General features: G+C 51.7%; 1 gene segment (V, D, J or C); it reads left to right on the top strand.

Moving 5' to 3' along the window:
• The first annotated feature begins 2,782 nt into the window (after window positions 1–2,782).
• LOC128110354 (Ig gamma-1 chain C region, membrane-bound form-like) lies at window positions 2,783–9,960 on the top strand. The segment is given in 6 exon segments: window positions 2,783–2,819; window positions 5,817–6,107; window positions 6,620–6,940; window positions 7,027–7,341; window positions 8,797–8,927; window positions 9,877–9,960. Coding segments are annotated over 6 exon segments (1,179 nt in total).
• Window positions 9,961–21,523: the final 11,563 nt, after the last annotated feature.

The following is a 21,523-nucleotide window of genomic DNA, read 5'->3' as shown; positions in this document are numbered from 1 at the left end:
GGGACACAGGCTGACCATTATATGTCAACTGGGGCTCATAGAAGAGCTGGGGTCCAGGGCATTCCAGGAAGCTCAGTGGACCATGCTGAGGTACACAAAGAAATTAGGGAAAACAGTGTTGGGAACTCAGTTCATCTCCCAGGACCTTAGGGAACCAGGATGAGTAGCAAAGGGGAGCTGAGGCACATGACAGAGCTAGGAGGAGACACAGGAAAGTCCCAGTTGCAGTTCTATCAGCTACATAGGAGCTGGAACAGGTAAGAGAGGTGGACCAGGCTGAGCAGCACAGGGGAGCTGCAAGGGGTTGGGCACACTGGGGCCAGCTGGGTAACCACAGGAATTCAGCACCAAGACAAAACAAATGAAGATGGCCTGGGGATAGGTGGGAATGCTGGGTACCTAGGGTCACCCCAAGAGTTTAGGGAACCAGGCTGAGTAGCTACAGGGCTGAGGTGTTGATGAAACTATGAGAGCCAGATCAGGCAGGTAACTACCAGAGATCTGAGGAGATGGGGCTAATGGGGGTTCAGGACAGCCCCAGGAGCTCAAGAGAAAAAGAAGCCAGGCTTAAAAAGATGTGTGCCCTGCCAACAGCTGATCTGATGCCCACAATAGAGACATCTAAAGGCTCAGAGCTCAGGTCAGACTCCCTTCTGAGCTAAGAACAGCACAGGGGAAGGACGAGAGGCAGGAATTACCAAGTCATCCTCTGAAGCCCAGTGGAATAGCCAGGACTGTGGGTAGCAAGTGACAGAGGTCTGATCAGACACCATCTCAGGTCAAGAGGAGCATTACAGGGGAGCGAAGCAGGCAGAAGTGGTAGGGATCATCTGAGAAGCTCAGGGAAGACAGAGTACATGGAGAATCTGGAGAGTCCGGGAGGCCTGAAGAGTTCAGAAAACAAGAAAACTACACACCTACAACAGAGATAAGGCAGGTGAGGATGAGAATGGGTTGAAAAGCTACAGTGGAGTCAGGATGGAAGGGAAGTGAATAGTTACAGGGAAACTGGAGCAGATCAGAGCGTGGGGATCGAGGCAGAGCAGCTAGAGGGGATCTGAGGTAGATAGAGGTGGGAGACCACATTAAGCTAACACAGGCGAGCTGGAGCCAGTGAACATGGGGGATCCTGGCTAAGTAGACACAAGGGAGCTGGGATAGGTAGTAGTGAAGGACTCTAGGCTTGGCAGTTGCTGGGAATCCTGGCTGGTGGGAGTGTGGGGACCTAGCTGAGCAATTACCAGGGATCTGGAGCTGAGAGGTATATAAGGTACCAAGCTGAACAGCTGAAGAAGAGCTGAGGCATTTGGGAGAGCAGGGGACTAGGCTGAGCAGCTACAGTACAGCTGAGGCAGGAGGATGTGCAGGGAGGCAGGAGGATGTGCAGGGAGCCAGGCTAAGCAGCTACAGTAGAGCTGAGGCAGGAGGATGTCCAAGGATCCAGGGGAGCTGAGGCAGCAGGATGTGCAGGGAGCCAGGCAGAGCAGCTACAGTACAGCTAAGGCAGGAGGATATGCAGGGATCCAGGCTGAGCAGCTACAGGGGAGCTGAGGCAGGAGGATGTGCAGGGATCCAGGGGAGCTGAGGCAGGAGGATGTGCAGGGATCCAGGCTGAGCAGCTACAGGGGAGCTGAGGCAGCAGGATGTGCAGGGATCCAGGCTGAGCAGCTACAGGGGAGCTGAGGCAGCAGGATGTGCAGGGATCCAGGCTGAGCGGCTACAGGTGAGCTGAGGCAGGAGGATGTGCCTGGATCCAGGCTGAGCAGCTACAGGGGAGCTGAGGCAGGGGGATGTGCAGGGATCCAGGCTGAGCAGCTACAGGGGAGCTGAGGCAGGGGGATGTGCAGGGATCCAGGCTGAGCAGCTACAGTAGAGCTGAGGCAGGAGGATATCCAGGGATCCAGGGGAGCTGAGGCAGGAGGACGTGCAAGAATCCAGGCTAAGCAGCTACAGTAGAGCTGAGGCAGGAGGATATCCAGGGATCCAGGGGAGCTGAGGCAGGAGGACGTGCAGCAATCCAGGCTAAGCAGCTACAGTAGAGCTGAAGCAGGAGGATGTGCAGGGATCCAGGCTGAGCGGCTACAGGGGAGCTGAGGCAGGGGGATGTGCAGGGATCCAGGCTGAGCAGCTACAGGGGAGCTGAGGCAGGAGGATATCTAGGGATCCAGGGGAGCTGAAGCAGGAGGACATGCAGGAATCCAGGCTAAGCAGCTACAGTAGAGCTGAGGCAGGAGGATGTGCAGGAATCCAGGCTAAGCAGCTACAGTAGAGCTGAGGCAGGAGGATGTGCAGGGATCCAGGGGAGCTGAGGCAGGAGGACGTGCAAGAATCCAGGCTAAGCAGCTACAGTAGAGCTGAGGCAGGAGGATGTGCAGGGATCCAGGGGAGCTGAGGCAGGAGGACGTGCAAGAATCCAGGCTAAGCAGCTACAGTAGAGCTGAGGCAGGAGGATATCCAGGGATCCAGGGGAGCTGAGGCAGGGGGATGTGCAGGGATCCAGGCTGAGCAGCTACAGGGGAGCTGAGGCAGGAGGATGTGCAGGGATCCAGGCTAAGCAGCTACAGTAGAACTGAGGCAGGAGGATGTGCAGGGATCCAGGCTAAGCAGCTACAGTAGAGCTGAGGCAGGAGGATGTGCTGGGACCCAGGCAGAGCAGCTACAGGAAAACTGAGATCAGTGGTACTGAAATGTTCCAGGCTGAGCAGCTACAGGGGATCTGAGATAGGTGGGAGTGTAGGGTTACAGTATGAGCAACTACAGAGAAACTGAGGAAGGTCCGAATATGGGAAACCTGACTGGGCAGCTACAGGAGAGCCAGGGTAGGTGAAAGTGCTGAAAGGTCAGAGAAGCCTGGCAGCATAGCAAATAGGAAACCAGACTGAGTGCCTACAGCAAAGCTAAGGCGGGTGAGGGTGTGGGGAATGGACTGAGCAGGAACTGGGGAGCTGGGGCTGGTGAGGGTGTGGGGAATGGACTGAGCAGGAACTGGGGAGCTGGGGCTGGTGAGGGTGTGGGGAATGGACTGAGCAGGTCCTGGGGAGCTAAGGCTGGTGAGGGTGTGGGGAATGGACTGAGCAGGTACTGGGGAGCTGGGGCTGGTGAGGGTGTGGGGAATGGACTGAGCAGGAACTGGGGAGCTGGGGCTGGTGAGGGTGTGGGGAATGGACTGAGCAGGTCCTGGGGAGCTAAGGCTGGTGAGGGTGTGGGGAATGGACTGAGCAGGTACTGGGGAGCTGGGGCTGGTGAGGGTGTGGGGAATGGACTGAGCAGGTCCTGGGGAGCTGGGGCTGGTGAGGGTGTGGGGAATGGACTGAGCAGGTCCTGGGGAGCTGGGGCTGGTGAGGGTGTGGGGAATGGACTGAGCAGGTCCTGGGGAGCTAAGGCTGGTGAGGGTGTGGGGAATGGACTGAGAAGGTACTGGGGAGCTGGGTGGGTGAGGGTGTGGGGAATGGACTGAGAAGGTACTGGGAGCCGGGGCGGGTGAGGGTGTGGGAATGGACTGAGCAGGTCCTGGGGAGCTGGGGCTGGTGAGGGTGTGGGGAATGAACTGAGCAGGTACTGGGGAGCTGGGCGAGTGAGGGTGTGGGGAATGGACTGAGAAGGTACTGGGGAGCTGGGGCTGGTGAGGGTGTGGGGAATGGACTGAGCAGGTCCTGGGGAGCTGGGGCTGGTGAGGGTGTGGGGAATGGACTGAGCAGGTCCTGGGAAGCTGGGGCGGGTGAGGGTGTGGGAATGGACTGAGCAGGTCCTGGGGAGCTGGGGCAGGTGGGAGTATAAGAGATTTGGGCTGAATAGTTAAAGGGGAATGTGAGGGACAGACTGAGGAGCATCCCAGACCAACCAGCAGAGTCTGTTTACTGCCAGGAGCTACATTAGCTGGCCTTAGAGATCACTCTTCGGGACACCAGGGCCAGGGGTTTGAGGAACAAGGCTGAGTTGAAATGGTAGGCAAGATAGGGTGCCAACGACATAGGGGAGGGATAAACGATCCTTCCTTCACATTGGGATCGAGAAGAAAATAAGAAGGGTAAAAAGCCCACAGGTGAGGGCTGGAGCTGATCTAGCTGTCTGCTCTGATGGTGGCAACAGGCCTGAAGGTATGCCAGTATGTGGGCTGGTGAAATCAGGGAGGTTGGCCCAAAAGGACAAAGGGGGCCTATCAGAGCAAGGAAGTCCTGGAGCTGGGATCAGTAGAAGAGTGCAAGGCCCACAGAGACCAGGAGATCAAATGGGAGTGAAGAGAGTACAATAGGAAATGCTGCAGGGGAGTGCCCTTGGGAGAGAGGAGGTGCCCCTGGGGCTCAGGAAGCAAGCCCAGTGTCAGGAGAGTTGGGGGCCTGGAGAAGGCTGGACAGGCGGCAGGGAGCCCCTAGAGCTTAGGGGGAAAGAGGCAGATAGGGAAGCAGGTAAGCTCTAACAGGGCAACCTGAGATACTCAGGACAGACAGAACTAAAGGAGCCCTGCACACTGGAGAGGGCTGATACAGGCAGCAAGAATAGCTGAGGGCTTAGAAAGAACCAGTCCTCGGGCCTCTGGCTGAGCAGGAACACGACAAGGGAAGGATCCTTGGGCTGACCAAAGGAACTACACAGCTGCAGCTCTCAAGTCAGGGGTCCTAGCTTTGATCCTAGGCAGTTGTGGAAACATAGGGCAGGAAAACCAAACCTGTCCCAACAACATAGGACACCCAGGGTCAACCTACAGAAGGAAGAGAGTGTGGAGACTAGGGCCTGAACAGGGGGTGTCAGAGCTGAGGTTCAGGGGAGACCAGCAAGGCCCTGGAAACTAAGGGAGGAACCACGGAGAGAAGGGACAGGGAAGGGGCGGTTCTGGCCAGCTTCGTTGAGAATGGGGATGTTTTCCAATTTCAAGGGCCCAGGGGTACTGAAAAAGGAAAGGGACTTTTCTAGGGTCTGGCAACACAAGTGCCATGCAAAAGGAATGCAGGTCAGTGTGAAGAACAAGACGGGAAGAAATGGAAAGCCAAGGCTGAGCTCACCAGGGTCTCCTCAGTGTGACTGCACCACACCAAGGTGCTGATCAGCCAGGGCAAGACAGGCCAGAGCTGCCCACACTAGTTACCTGTAAGGTGGGGATGTCGGTGGTGAACTGTAAGAGCTGAGAGAAAGATCTGAGAAGGGGCTAAGGTACAAAGGAGCGGCCAAGAGTGCATATTTAGGAGCCTAGGCTGACTTGAGAGGGGGTCAGTCGAGGAGGGGAATCCTAGAGGGTTGTATATGGGCAGAATGTGGCTCCAGACCCAGGGGTACAGAGTGCTGACCCTACTTAGTTCAAAGCCAACTAGAAAAGACACCACCCCGCACAGCGCAGCGATGGCCAGTGCTCTGGGACTGTGGAGAGTTCAGGGAACCTAAGAACATGGGCCGTCAGTCAACCATCAACCCTCCAAGGCAGGAGCAAGCAGCCTAGGAGTTGGCAAGAGACAACATGGCTGGGCAGGCAGAACCAGGAAGGGACTGCCAGCTGGAGGACTGTGCTGGCTTTAGTTTGTCATTCAGTGTTGGCCTGGTTGCGTGTAGCCATGTGGCCTAGGCACAAGAGACCAAAGAGTGGGGCATAGATACCCACACTGGACAGCTGGTGTGGCAGTCTTCTGAAAATGGAATGGGACCGTGCCCAAAGCGCCTCAGGCCTGACCTAACCTGACGATCCTGACATTCACCAGCCCAGTCGTTGGATATTGCCTACACCATGTAGAGAGCCAGAGCCTTGGGAGGGCTGAAGACAAAGGCCTTCTAGAGGCTTGGATCAGTCATACCTGACAGCATGATCACACATGCCCCTTTTCTTGCAGCCACAACAACAGCCCCATCTGTCTATCCACTGGCTCCTGGAAGTGGAGGCACATCTGGCTCCACAGTGACCCTGGGATGCCTGGTCAAGGGCTATTTCCCCGAGCCGGCAACCGTAACCTGGAACTCTGGATCCCTGACCAGCGGTGTGCACATCTTCCCATCCGTCCTGCATTCTGGTCTCTACTCACTCAGCAGCTCAGTGACTGTGTCCTCCAGCACCTGGCCCAGCCAGTCCGTCGTCTGCAACGTAGCCCACCCGGCCAGCAAAACCAAGGTGGACAGGAAAATTGGTGAGAGGACAAGCAGGGAAGGAGTGGTTCGCTAGAGGTGCGGCTTGAGCCTCCTAGACCAACCAGGCAGGGCGGCCATCGCCAGGGAGGGGACCTCAGTCCGGGACAGCAGGACATCCTGTCTGTCCCCCTTCTGGAGACTTCTGTCCATGTCCTTTACACTCATGGACTAGTACTCTGGACTGGATGCCCATGCCCCTCATCCTGGACACACAGAGGCAGACTCAGGTATGAGCCTGCCAAAGGTCATACCCAGGAGCACCCCGCCCTGAACCTGCACAACAGGCAAACTCTCCCTTCTCCCATCTTGGTGCCTTCTCATCTCCAAACCCCAGTAACACACAGTCTTCTCTCTGCAGAGCCCAGAGTTGGCTGTTCCCAGCCTTCGCCATGTCCAGGTAAGTCAATAGGCCTTTCACTCCAGCCCCTATATGCAGCAAGTGCCCTAAGTAGTCCATATTGGAGGGTGGCCCAAGTATTGCTCTATTTCCGTCGTTCTTCTTGATCTACAGGCCCAGAAGTATCATCCGTCTTCATCTTCCCACCAAAGCCCAAGGACGTGCTCACGATCTCTCTGAGTCCCAAGATCACGTGTGTGGTGGTGGACATTAGCCAGGATGATCCCGAGGTCCAGTTCAGCTGGTTTGTAGATGACACAGAAGTGCACACAGCTCAGACGAAACCCCGGGAGGAGCAGTTCAACAGCACCTTCCGAGTAGTCAGTGTCCTCCCCATCCTGCACCAGGACTGGCTGAATGGCAAGGAGTTCAAATGCAAGGTCAACAGCGCAGCCTTCCCTGCCCCCATCGAGAGAACCATCTTCAAGAAGAAAGGTGGGGATTGCAGGGCGGGTGATGTAGTGGCTGCAATGAGGTGTAGACATGGTGACCTCTGTGCTGACCACTCTCTGTATCCACAGGGCAAATCCGGACTCCACAAGTATACGTCATGCCCCCACCCAAGGAACAGATGACCAAGAATACAGTCTCTCTCACCTGCATGATAACAGGCTTCTACCCTAATGACATTGATGTGGAATGGCAGAAGAATGGACAGCCAGAGCAGAACTACAAGAACACCCTGCCCGTCTTGGACGAGGATGAGACTTACTTCCTCTACAGCAAGCTCAATGTAAAGAGGAGCGATTGGGAGGCACAAAATACTTTCACCTGCTCTGTGGTACATGAGGCCCTGCACAACCATCACACAGAGAAGATTCTCTCCCACGCTCCTGGTAAATGAGCTTAGAGTCCTGTGAGCCCTCTGGTCCTAAGAGATGTTGACACCTACCTCCACCCCTTCCCTGTGTAAATAAAGCACCCAGTACTGCCCTGGGAACCTGCAAAAATGTCCTGGTTCTTACTGAGATATAGAGTCTACCTAGGTCATGGGCTGTGGGGTCTCCAGGGTTTGAAACCTGAATTAACACTAGGGAGAAAACGTTGGTCTGTACTGCCAGACCTAGCACTCTTGAATTTGCCTGGCCTGAAAGGAATTTATTCCTCACTGGAAAGGCTTATCCCTAGGCAGTGCCTCTCACTTGCCCTCCCTCTAACTAGCAGTTCACCTGTTAGGGCGCAGAGATGCTCATAAGACTTCCCCAAAAGAAAGGCGCACACAAACCCCATCTCCCTCAGTCTGTCCTTACGCCACTCCCTGTCCAAGGATATCTCTGAGTGCACCGAAAAGATATACGTGGTCTAGGCTTGCAGACAGACCCTGGCTGCCCCTCCACGCAGTCCAGGAAGATTTCCAGGGACTAAGTCTATGCCATAGGGTAAGAACAAAGGTAGCTCTCTCTGCCCATCAGAGGGACTACCAGAAGTCCGTGAGGCTGCTGAACCCAGACCCATTAGAACCATCCTTCTGAGAAACACTCAGTCCACAAGACACAGACACAGACACAGACACACACACACACACACACACATACACACACACACACACACACACACACACACACACACACATACACACACACACACACACACACACACACACACACACACACCACTGAGGCCTCACGTGGGCACCCTGCACAGTACTCAAAGCTAAAGATGAATAAGGTCTTTTCACGTGCCCCTCCTCAACATCTACAAGTGGGCCAACTGAGACCGATAACAACTTTTCTCTGCCAAGGATGCTCACAATCCTCCTACACACATAAGTCCCTCAGGCCCAATCTGTCCCTGAACCCTCAGGCCAGTGCTCCTACCTCACACTATTGACACTATTCCAAAGCTGTATAACTTGGCTCTCTTCCCAGTGCGGACCTAGTCTAGGCAACACCAGGAATAGGCTCTGCCATTACTCTGGCCCTCTAGGCTTGGTCCCCAGAGGACAGACAGGCAGGCTACACAGCCAGGACCCACAAGAGTCACAGACCCTGATTCAGCCTAGCCAGTCCCAGAACTGAGGAGAGGAGAAAACAGAATGGTCTCCCACACAGTCCAGGCCACCATCAGGTCCACTGTGTGCGGCTGAGCCCAGGGACAAAACTGGAACACTTTTGTCAACTGAGGTTTCTGATCCATAGAGAGCAGAAAGAAAGCTGGCCCCAGGGAGGGTGTGCTGGCCCAGTCCAGCCGGTCCTTTCTCCTCTGCCTCCATGCAGACCCACTTGCCACACAGGGAATCACTCCCAGCCCCACCTTGTTGGGACAAACACTGACTGCCCCTCTCTGTCCAGAGCTAGAACTGGACGACAGCTGTGCTGAGGCCCAGGACGGGGAGCTGGACGGGCTCTGGACGACCATCACCATCTTCATCACCCTCTTCCTGCTCAGCGTGTGCTACAGCGCCACTGTCACACTCTTCAAGGTCAGCCACACTCACTCCACAGTGTCCATACTGTCCTCATACTGCTTCCAATCTGTCACCATGCTGTCCCCACACTGTCCCATTCTACCTCCCATGGTTTCACTTCCTGTCCCGTGTTGTCCACTGCTTTCCTCACACTGTCCCCCATGCTATCCCTGTGATGTCCTACACCCCAAACCGTCCCATGCTGTTTACCACATTGTCACATGCTGTGCAACGCTGTCTACCCTGCTGTCTTGACAGTCTCCAGGATGTCCCAACCTGTCCCCACTCTATCCTGTACTGTCCTATGCTGCCCTGTGCTGTTGTCTGTATGTCCATGCTATCTTCGTGCTATCCCTATTGTCCATACTGCACATGTTGTCCCCCAAATTGTCCATACCACACTGCCCCACATACTGAACTCTACTGTCACATAATTTCCCCTTGCTGTCCCCAACCCTATCCCTACCCTGTCCCCCTTAGCTCTCATACTGTTCCCACACTGCCTTGTGCTATTTCCTATGACGTCCCACGCTGCCTACCATTCTGTACCTCATGCTGTCCCTACACTGACCTATAATGGCTAACATGTACCTTGCTCCATGCTGTCCTCACCTCATCGCTCATCTGTCTTTAGGCAACACCCCACTCCATTACCACACTGTCTCTATTCAGTGCCCACATTGTCCTGACACTGTCCCATGCTGTATTCTCAGCCTGGTCCCATGCTCTCCACCAATCTATCCCACACTACTCCCATACTGTATCCCCACAATTCCCCCCATTCTATCCCCTCTGGTCCCCATGACATCCTACAGACTCCAACATGGCTGGAGAGGGGCTCTGGGAGTGGGTACTTGCCTGACTTACCTACCTGTCTAGAGGGGACTTCAAGGGAAACAGTCCTTGATTTACCCACAGGACAGAATGCAGGCCTGATCCTTGTCTTACCTACCCTGCCCCACAGGTGAAGTGGATCTTCTCCTCGGTGGTGGGGCTGAAGCAGACACTGGCTCCTGACTACAAGAACATGATTGGACAAGGGCCTTAGACTGCCTCCTACAATGGGCAGAGAGTTTCCCAGGCCCAGAAGGACCCTGTTCAACATGCCAAGCAGCCTGACTCAGATCACACTGTCCACACACGCTTCACTACCCTCTGAGCCTGAGACCCAGCCACCCTCAATTCTTCCCTCATTGGAAGACCATGTGAAGAGTAGATTCTGTCCCAAGTGACAGCCACCAGGACCTAAAACACCATCACAGTAGCAGCTGGATGGGGCCAGAAGGGCCATAGTTTCAACAGTATATCCAGACAGTTGGGACAGAAGAGCATTCACTGAAGAAGAGACAAGTGCCCACATTGTCTGTGTCCAACTAGAAAGGGACCAACCTTGGAGCCAGCCCTGTCCACATCACCCTCTAAAACACAGGGATTCCTGACAGAAGAAGCAGTTTTCAGATCCCCAAGAGTAGACATCTTTCAACCAGACCAGGAAGACCAAGGTGACCATGGCACAACTGAAGCTCACTGGAGTTATTCCAGTGGCCTTTGTATCACCCATGTCCAGCCAGGCTCCTTCCTACCCCTTCCACAAGCCCTGGGATAAGGAAAAAGTCTGTATTTTTCAAGGTCTAGGGACAGAACCTTCCAAAGATTGGGCTCCTTGTGTAGATCCCTCTTCTGGTTCAACAGATTGGATTCTCAGATGAAGGAGCCAATCACAGACAACCCTGACCCCTGGCCTTGAGCCCTGGACACTGCCACCTCCCTGGATGTCTCAACTACACTCTGGGGACATAACAGAGGAAGGCCTGGGCTTCATGGCCTCTGTGTGGCCCTGGCAGGTGCAAGTGCAGAGGACACTGATCAGTAATCAGCAAGGACCTCCTGGAAAGGGACCTGATGAGCAGGTTCCAATCAGGCCAGAAGAAAGAAGACAAAGAGTAATGGAGGTCGTGGTACACTGGAAAGAACCATGGTACAGCAGGCTCATCCTCCAGGCCTGACATCTGCCCAGGACACTTACAGCAGCTAATAACAGTTGGAGGAGAAGCCCAAGGAGTTGCCATGTCCTGAAGCACTGTCTGCTGATATGTGGAGCAGGTCCCCTCCAGAGGTCCCATACTTGCTTCTCCATCATTTCTCAGCCAGTGAAGAGACAGGGAAAAAAGGAAAGTGTAACGGAAAAGTGGGTACCTGCCCCCCAGGGACTGGCAGTAAGTTCTCAGAGGACTTGGGGCTTTGGCTTCTAATTTCCTAGAGATCATTGATAACTTTAAGATCTCTCATTGGGTTTGTTTGTTTTTGTTTTTTGACAATAAAACATTCTTCAGACATTCTACAATCACTGTGTTCTTCCTATGTGCACCGGCCCTGACATTCAGGAACAAGGCACAGTTAGGCAGACCAGTGAGCCATGCAGGCCCCTCTACCTATCTCCTGGTCGTGTGTCCTCCCAGGCCTCCCCTAGTGGGCCCTTCACTGCTGGGCCCCAGTTCTGCTACCTTACACCACATAGGCCCTCAGCCTTTCCTCCCTATAGTCAGTTTCTTCCCAGCTAGAGGCTGACCCCAAACCAGCCACACTAACTGAGAAGCCTGTGCCTCCCAGTGACCTCAGGCTGCTGTGACAAAGGATGTGGATTCAGCTGCCTCCATAACTGATGTTTATTTTCTCCAGTCCTAGTAGAAGTCCCAGATCAGGTGTTGACAAGGTGGGTTCTCAGCAGGGCTCTGCTGGGCTTGTAGATGCCTTCTCCTCTGTGCGTCCTCACAGGCCATCCCTCTGTGTGTCTACGTCCTGATCTCTCCTCATAAGTGCACAGACGGCTGGAGGAGGTACGCCTAGCCCTCATCATAACTTGCATGTTTAAGATCCTGTCTGTGCAGGGCAGTGGTGGTGCATGTCTTTAATCCCAGCACTCAGGAGGCAGAAGCAGGTGGATCTTTGAGTTCAAGGCCAGTCTGGTCTACAGAGTAAATTCCAGGAGAGCCATGGCTTTTACACAGAGAAACCCTGTCTTGAAAACAAAAAAAACAACAACAACAAAAAAATCCTGTCTGCAAACATAGGCACAGTCTGAGGTCCTAGGAACCGAAATGTCGATTGGTGAATCCGCTGAGGACAGAATCTAGCCCATAATAGCTTGGCCAATGCCCCACAATATGTTCATATCTTCCCTACATAAAATGTTCCCCATGCCAACACACCAAATCTCACCCATCCAGCATACAGATCTATCCCAAATATCCTCCAAATGTCTACTAGTTAGGTCAGGGTGAGATATGGATGAGCCTCCTTCAGGGTCAAATATAGGCTGGACAGGCCATGGCTGTCAAGAAGGTCAAGACAGTGGGCGCAGAGCAGACATTTGTACCAGGATGATCTGAACAGATGCTCAAGTTCAAAGGCAGATTAAAGCCTGATGACATGCTGTAGAAAAGATAGCCCATGCTAATCCTCTCCGACTGGCTCAGTGATAACACCCCTTCTATGGCAAAGTGGAGGAATGGGAAACAGAAGAGAAAGATTACGCCGGGGCTGCATGTGTCAGTGTCCTACCACGGCTGGACTCTGTCTTCCCATGGAGAGCAGGAGACACAGACTCCATGGCCTGAGGTGGCCCTGGAGAGAGATGTCTGGGGCCCAGAAAGATGCTTCTGGAATGTAGGGAGTATTAGCACCCATGGAAAGAAAAGTTGGACCACCAAAGGCCTCCTGAGTAGACACTCCAAGAACAGGTGCCAGGTGCTGGCTGGGCAGTGAGTGCTCAGGTGGAATTTAGTGGCTGAGATGCATATCCTTGATGGTTAGAGACTCTTCCTGTCTATATAACATCTAGTGGTGGCTATCTGAGGGAGCTCAGCCGGGCTGGGCTGGTCAGGAGAGGATCCTGTCAGCACAGCTACAGTGGGTGCAGAATCCAAACGGACCAGTGCCATTGCAGCTTCTGGGGTTGGGAAAGGCATGCTTTACCTCTAACAGAGGAGCAGCAGATTCCTGTGGGTAGCATTGCTGCTGTGAAAGCCATAGGGAGGTGGACAGAGGAGGCACTAAATTTGTGGCTCATGCACAGAGAGCTACATGGAGCCTGGGCTCTGGCCACGTGTACTGGGCAGCTGATACAAAGCTCCTCACTCATGACACAGAACTGGCAGCGAAGGTAATGGAACCAGAGTACCAAAAGGACAGCTCTGCCTTAGTCCTGAGGAAAGCTGTTCAATCCTCCACCAACTCTCTGCTTAGTACGTGACCAAGCCAACCTCCCTGCAAAGTGAGGGAGAACAGCCATAGAGATCTTGAGTTTAGAGAAGATTTGGGCCTGGGACAGTTTTGTTGCTCTGACAAAACACCCTGTGAAAGAAAACTTAAGGAAGGAAAAGTCTATTTTTGTCCCATAGTTCAAGTGTACAATCCACCATGGCAAGTGTCTTAGTCTCCCTTCTGTTGCTGTGGTAAAATAAAGACAACTGCCATTGGAGGTTGTGGCCTGTCATTGTGGTGAGTGAGAGCAGGAACCCGAGGCAGCTCGTCACGTCCACAGTCAAGACCAGAGAGAACGCGTGCATGCGGGCTCACTGCTCAGTGACACGCAAAGTCGGGAAGGAAATTTGGTGGGGATTGAAGAGGACATGGAGGAGAGGAAATATGGGATGGATTGTATCAAAACACATTGTGTGTGTGTGTGTGTGTGTGTGTGTGTGTGTGTGAAATTCTCAAACAATAAAGAAAAACACTGCAGGAATAACTGAGCAGGTAAAGGCATCGTGCATGAAGCGCTCAGCAGGTTATGCGTGAAACTGTGATGGTGAAAGCCTGCGTGTATTGAAGATCCAGGAGCTGAATTTGATCACCAGGGCCCATATGGTAGAAGGAAAAAAAAATCAAATTATACCCAAAAGTTGTCCTTCTACCTCCATGTGTACCCATAGCATGTGCAGAATCCAAACATACATGCACACACTCAGCATAAACACAACACACATATAAACACACACACACACACACACCACATACATACACACATATACACACACGCGTTTCTTAAGGACGGCACCCTTTATCTATCTTTCTGCAGGTACTTGTCTGCGTTGCTCAATGTGTTCATGCTCCCATCATGCCACATAGCACATCTTCCGCATCCTTCCACTCCACTTTCTGCTTTCAGTGTGGTTGTGACAACGAGAAGTGAGTCATAAATGTGCCACAGCCTCAGTGTGATGCTGACATGGAATTTCCTCCACCAAATAAATTGTTCTGTTACTTCTGAACACAGCCAGATGCTTCCCTAGAATGTAACACAGGTCCTCAGGTCAGTCTTGATGGAACCCCGTCCCCTAGGAAACCTTATGAGCTGAGTCCTTGCTGTCTCCAGTCCCTTTCGATGTTTGCCTGCACTGGGCTTCCTCTTCCTGCAGCATCCATGTAAGTGACCCCTAAAGGTGCCCCATCTTTTCCGCTGTGCACAAATCTGTCCATCTTACTTTTTAAGTTCCTAGACTGGGTGTATTCTGAGAAAGTATTTATTTACAACCAGAGAATGATACATTTCCCAGAATTCCTACTGTTCTGGTTATTGATGCTGTTTGTCCTTAACTTGTGTTTGGCCCTTACAATGACAAAGACCCACTCTTTTCTTCCTTTCACCCCCAATTCTCTCTCTCTCTCTCTCTCTCTCTCTCTCTCTCCCCCCTCCCTCCTTCCCTCCCTCCCTCCCTTCCTCTTCTCCCCACTTTGTGTGTGTGTGTGTGTGTGTGTGTGTGTGTGTGTGTGTGTGAGAGAGAGAGAGAGAGAGAGAGAGAGAGAGAGAGAGAGAGAGAGGGAGGGAGGGAGGGAGGGAGAGAGGAAAAGGGGGAGGGAAGGAAGGAGGGAGAGAGGGAAGGAGGGAGGGAGAGAGAAGGGGTGTGTATAGGTGTGTCTGGTAAGGTCAGAAAAGGAATGTGATCCCCTGAATCTGGAGTTACAGGAGGTTGTGAACCACCTGGCATGGGTACTGAGAACCAGACTTGGGTCTTCTGCAAGAGCAACACGTGTTCTTAACTGCTGAGCGATCTCTCCAACACCCCAGTTTTTCTTTTGAGGCCTTGTATGTCATGCAGAATAAACTCAGCCAGCACATATCCAACAGCCCAGCATGGACAGGACAGCCACAGCTAGAAACTTGGAGGACTGAGCATCCTTCCAGCTGGGCACTGGGACCTGGTTTCTGGTAGGTGAGAATCTCAGTCCTCAAAATGAAGAAATTGAGTCTGCTGGGCCCCAGAGCAAGTCTGAGCCCTTGCTTTCGGTGTGGGCAAGCGTGAGTCCTGTTTGTTACCACAGCTAGAAAAAGACGCTTCTGCTGAGAAGCTGCCTGTGAGGAGGCTGTTGACACAGACGAGATGTGAAGCGTGGCAACCGCTGCAACCCACATGACAGGCTGAGTTACAGACTGTGGCTTTGGTGCCAGGAAAAGCATCAACCAGGAGTCCTACAAAAGCTCCAGAGCCACAAGGCCATCGCATGTCTGGAGCATCAACCAACGTCACATGTCTGGAGCAGATGAATGTCAACTGACACTCCTATGACATAAGGAGGGAGCCATACAGCAGGCGTGCCCTCCTGCTGCTGTGCAGAGATGTGCAGAATCAAGTAGCAAGGCTAGGGCTGTGCTTGAGAACCTTGGCACCAGAAGAGAAGGATTTGCTAAAGGAGCATCACAAGCATCATTGTACAATTTTTATCTTCCAGTCAGAGAAAAGCTCCAATACAGACTCACAGGACCAAACCAGGCGGCTTCCATCCCAAGACAGGCCATGAGTCTCCAGTCTTGGTGTTAGTCTATGTTCCCTGGGGCTGCCCAGGGGTGTGTGGATGAAAATATCAAACAGAAAGCCAGAGAGGAATCTGGGCACAATCTCCGAGGTCCCGCAGAGCAGGAAGCCTTCTCCTGTAGGCTGAGGTAGGCAGTCTTAGCGAAGGTGTCTTCTAGTGTGTCAGGTGGCCTTGCAGGCCCTGAGACATTTGCTGATCAGTATGGTCATTTGTCTGCTCATCATTTCAGGCGTTTTTATTTATTTATTTATTCATTCATTCATTCATTCATTCATTCATTCATTCATTTAGTGCGTGCATGTGTGTGTGTGTGTGTGTGTGTGTGTGTGTGTGTGTGTGTGTGTGTGTTGCTGGGAGAACACGTGCCACCGAACAGAGAAATCAGAGGACTTGTAAGAGTCAGTTTCCACCATGTGGGTCCGAGATATCAGACTCCAGTCGTGGAGCTTGGCATCCTTACCTGCTGGGCCATCTCACTGGCCCATTCTTTCAGTCATTTGTTGATTCCTTCATCCACTCATCTGGCTCTCCTGAGGCCAGGCTGTGCCCTTCGCCCTCCAATCCCTGGAGCCAGAATGGGAAGCAGACTGATAATGGCGGACACGTAAGAGAGGAAGTAGTGCCAGAAATGATGCCAGTGTGCAGAGAGACTGCAAGTCCCTTGCAAAGGGTGAAGCTCTGAGGACTGTTCTGGGAGCACTGGAGAAGCAGGCAAGGCCTCTGGTGTAGCACAGACCCAGGACTCCAGACCAAGTTATCCTCGAGGTTTAGTTTCTTCTCTGCAATGAGCTGCTGTGACAAATGGATTCTTTGAAAGGACTATACCGACCTGCGAGGCTCATGCAGAACAGGGGTCAGCAGACAGGATTTGAAGTTGAGATCCTCCATGAGAAGCCTGTGGGGAGGTGGACAATGCTCTGGAAAGACTAGAGCCCTGCAATGGAAGGCACTGGGGGGTTCACTGGTCAGATTGAAGGGTGATGGTCACTGCTGGGACACAGGGAAAGACAGAGCCTTAGAGATCTGGTGTATCTATGACAGGAAGGAGGGTCTGCTAAGAAGGTACCCCAAAGCCCTCTGAGAGCTTTTGCTCTGTAGCCCTTTCTGAGAGTCTCCCAGTTGGTGCCCTGAAGCTTGGCAGGAACTCAAGCTTCTCTTGGGGGGTGTTCTGCTGCTGCCAAGGGTCTCAGAACTTTCACTTTCCATTTGAATTGTTTCTCCTGCATCGCAAATGAAGTTGCCCTCGTTTCCCTTCAATGTCTTCCCTATCCATTCTTGTAGGGTGGTGGACAAGAACCCAGGACAGGAAAATGGATCACTTCAATATAGTACCAACTGCATGCCCTAAGTAACCTACTTCCTCCACGAGGCCCTCCCCCTACGGGGCCCTCCCCCTACCATCACCACCTCCCAAAAATGCCATCATGTTCTGAATCCATCCACGACAGCTTGACCCACTGATTAGTTCAGAGCTCTCAAGATCTAACCATCTCTGGGAAGTCCTGCACAGACACCTCCAGAGAAATGCCATCACTTAATCCAGTCAAGGTGACAGTCAAATGAACCGTCTCATCAGAGAAGGAAGAATCTTGCCACAAGTTCACAACATCAGCTCCTGCCTCAGTTTCCATCCTGCTGGCTTGTCCCAAGAATATCAAACTTACCATCCACACTTCAGGCCCAACTGTGTGGCCAGCCTCTTAAAAGCCTTCAGTCCCTCCCCCATTTTATCTGTATCTGGGTTTCTATCTGTCTGTATAGCCATCCTTCTGGAGCTGGCGCTGGAGCTACAGTTCTGTGGATCATCCATCTGTCCTTTATGTCTATCGTCTGTCCTCCCTCTGTTGTCTACCTACATCATCTCCATTTCATCATCCTCTGTCTCTGTCATCCACTGTTTATATCTGTCCTCTATCTATCATCCATGTATCATATCATCCTCTGTCTCTATCATCCACTGTTTATATCTGTCCTCTATCATCCATGCATCGTCATCATCCTCTGTGTCTATCACCCACTGTTTATATCTGTCCTCTATCATCCATGCATCGTCATCATCCTCTGTCTCTATCACCCACTGTTTATGTCTGTCCTCTATCATCCATGCATCGTCATCATCCTCTGTCTCTATCATCCACTGTTTATGTCTGTCCTCTATCTATCATCCATGCATCATCATCATCCTCTGTCTCTATCATCCACTGTTTATATCTGTCCTCTATTTATCATCCATGCATCATCATCATCCTCTGTGTCTATCATCCACTGTTTATGTCTGTCCTCAATCTATCATCCATGTATCATCATCATCCTCTGTCCCTATCATCCACTGTTTATGTCTGTCCTCTATTTATCATCCATGCATCATCATCATCCTCTGTCTCTATCATCCACTGTTTATATCTGTCCTCTATCTATCATCCATGCATCATCATCATCCTCTGTCTCTATCATCCACTGTTTATGTCTGTCCTCTATCTATCATCCATGCATCATCATCATCCTCTGTCTCTATCATCCACTGTTTATATCTGTCCTCTATTTATCATCCATGCATCATCATCATCCTCTGTGTCTATCATCCACTGTTTATGTCTGTCCTCAATCTATCATCCATGTATCATCATCATCCTCTGTCCCTATCATCCACTGTTTATGTCTGTCCTCTATTTATCATCCATGCATCATCATCATCCTCTGTCTCTATCATCCACTGTTTATATCTGTCCTCTATCTATCATCCATGTATCATCATCATCCTCTGTCTCTATCATCCACTGTTTATGTCTGTCCTCTATCTGTCATCCATGCATCATCCGCCACTTGCTCTGCTTCTCTGAAGAACCGTGGGTACTTGTCTCTGAGACTGAAAAATTAAAAAGCCCAGCGTGGTGTCAGGCAGGCATGATGACTGGACTGTGCTTGTTTGCAAGTTTGCTTCAAGGTGGGTGCAGCATTTGGACGGTGTCTGTCTGAGTCAGGTGCACCAGGGAAAAGTGCAATAACAAGAGCTGCCTGGAGAAGTCTCCTTCTAGCACAGGCTTGTCTCCCCTAAGTTCTCTCTCTACTGCAATGTGTTTGTTCTCTCTGGGATTCAGGTCCAAAGAACAGATTCTTTCTGGAACATGATTGGGCTGTGTCACACCCTATCTTGAATGTCCACCTAGTCCCTAATCCACATATGACCCTGGTCAGAAGGTTCATTAGGGGTCAGGGACCTGGTGTGACTTTATAAGTGACCGAGAGTTGGATAGATTCACAGACGTGGGACTGGGGGTGTTCCTGTTCCCAAAGCTCATGTTTCATGGGAATATGGACATCTATGATTGTTGCATGAACAAGATGCCGGAGAGTTATAATATCAGAGGGCACTGAGTCCAGAAGGCAGTGTGGCCTAGGTATCATACAGATAAGCAGAACAGATGAGATTTTAAATGACTTGGCAAGTCCTTAGCCCCTCAAAGAGTCCTAGGCCACCTGCCAGTCATGTTCCTATAATTGGAAATGATCATCTGTTTCCTTTCCATCACCATAGAAAAGACCCACTTCATCTGTTGGGTGGGTATATGAGATGGACCAAGCCCGCGCTGAGGACCCTTTAATGCTGTGAATTAACCAGAGATAGCTCCTGTTACGTAGGAGCCTGGCAGATGGTATGGGGACCAGGGAGAAGTTAGAGGTGGGAATATGGGGATAGAATGAGGCACAGCAAAGGAACATCAATGTGTAACAGAGGCTGGGCGTGAGGGCAGGATGTGGGCAGAGTATGAAGACAGAACCACTTGGAGGACAGCATCTGCAGGATGAGACTATAGGGAGGTGTGAGCACGTTGTGGAGACATCATGAGGACGACATGTGAGTGTCCAAGACAGCATGGGATAGCAAGGATGGAACTGTGGGACACAGAAGGAATGCTAGGGAACTAGCACGGGACACTGTAGGGCAGTGGTTCTCAACCTTTCTAATGCTGCAACCCTTTAATACAGTTCCTCGTGTTGTGGTGACCTCCCAACCAAAAAAACTACTTCATTGCTGCTTCATAATTGTGATTTTGCTACTGTTATGAATCACAATGTAAATATCTGATACACAGGATATCTGATATGTGACACCACCCCCACGGGGAGGAGGGGCGTGACCCACAGGTTGAGAACCACTGCTCTAGGGGATTATAAAGGACAATATGGGGACAAAATAAGGACAGTACGGGGACACTATGAAAGCAGCATGATGACGGTATTATGATGGCATGAGGATGGTGTGGGATCTTGTGAGGACAGGGTGGGAACGGCAGGGTAAACAGCATAGGACAGCACGCAACACTGGGTGAGATGAATGGAACAGTGTGGAGACAGAAGGGAAACCGTGCAGGGACAATGTAGCTGACCATGAAGAGTGTGGCAGTGGCGCTGTAGCACACGCTGAGCAGGAAGAGGGTGATGAAGATGGTGATGGTCACCCAGAGCCCGTCCAGCTCCCCATCCTGGGCCTCAGCACAGGTCTCATTAAGTCCCAGCTCTGCATAGAGAGGGACAGTTAGTGTTTGTCCCAACAAGGTGGGGCTGGGGCAATTCCCTGTGTGGCAGATGGGTCAGCTGGGAGTCACAGGAGAAAGTGCCAGCCCGGCTGAGCCAGCCGACCTTCCCTGTGGCCAGCTTTCTGTCCTCTCTAGTCCAGCAGCCCAAGTGCCCCCAACTGCTCCAGCTCAAGTCCTGGCCTCAGCAAGACACACAGGGGCCCTTCCTATCTGCTCCACCCCTCAGTTCTGAGGCTGTCTGGGCTGAGTCAGGACCTGTGACCTCTGACCCTCTCTGCCTGTTCCCAAGCCCAGAGAGCCAAAGTGATGGCAGAGCCTGTGCCTGATGATGCCTGGGCTTCAGAGAAGGTCCGCACTGGGGATCGAACCAGGCCCCTCAGTTATGTGGAGAGTGAATTATTGCCAGAGCCCAGCTCCAGCAGGGTTCTGAGCCATGGGACAGAGATGTAAGGTTAGCAAAAAAAGTGAAGTGTCTTTTAAACAGATGCCGTCAAATAACTCAAGCCATTTTTATTTATGCAAGTTCTGATGCGTTCAAGCATGAGCAGTTTCAATACATTTCTCTTTCATCATTTTCCCAGAATCATTAACATTTACCCATTTTAGTTATTTTTCCTTCTTCCCGCTCCCTTTGACATCATTGACTTTTACCCCTATCATTAATTTTTATATTGCAAGCCAAATGATTCTATCTAGCCAGACATGTCTTATTCATACTGTGCCCTAGCAGGCAGCAAACATGCGGTTATAAAAAAAGAGATTCGAAGCCAGGCGGTGGTGGCGCACGCCTTTAATCCCAGCACTCGGGAGGCAGAGGCAGGCGGATCTCTGTGAGTTTGAGGCCAGCCTGGACTACAGAGTGAGTTCCAGGAAAGGCGCAAAGCTACACAGAGAAACCCTGTCTCGAAAAACCAAAAAAAAAAAAAAAAAAAAAAAAGAGATTCGAGCCCTATGATTAGCCCTTAGCAATGCGATACTTTTACATTTTTGTGATCAGCTGAGTGTATGAGGCCATATCAAGGATATTATTTTCAACTGTAAGTCAATTTCTAAATAATTTCTGTATCACTTTTATGTGGGCAACAGTTGTAATCCTATTCTTCATAAATTCACAAAATGGTAATGTTTACCTAACTCTTTAATTGTTGGGACCAAGTTTCTCTTCTTCCTGGCAGCTTCTATGTGTACTTTTTGGAAACCAGGAGTTGTAACTGAAAGCACATCTAACCATCATGTCCTGGCACCAGAGAGATGTCTGAT

The sequence above is a fragment of the Peromyscus californicus genome, unplaced genomic scaffold (genome assembly GCF_007827085.1).
Source record: "Peromyscus californicus insignis strain IS unplaced genomic scaffold, ASM782708v3 Scaffold_15__1_contigs__length_86483966, whole genome shotgun sequence".
NCBI classification, from domain to species: domain Eukaryota; kingdom Metazoa; phylum Chordata; class Mammalia; order Rodentia; family Cricetidae; genus Peromyscus; species Peromyscus californicus.
This window is presented reverse-complemented; position numbering and strand designations above follow the sequence as displayed.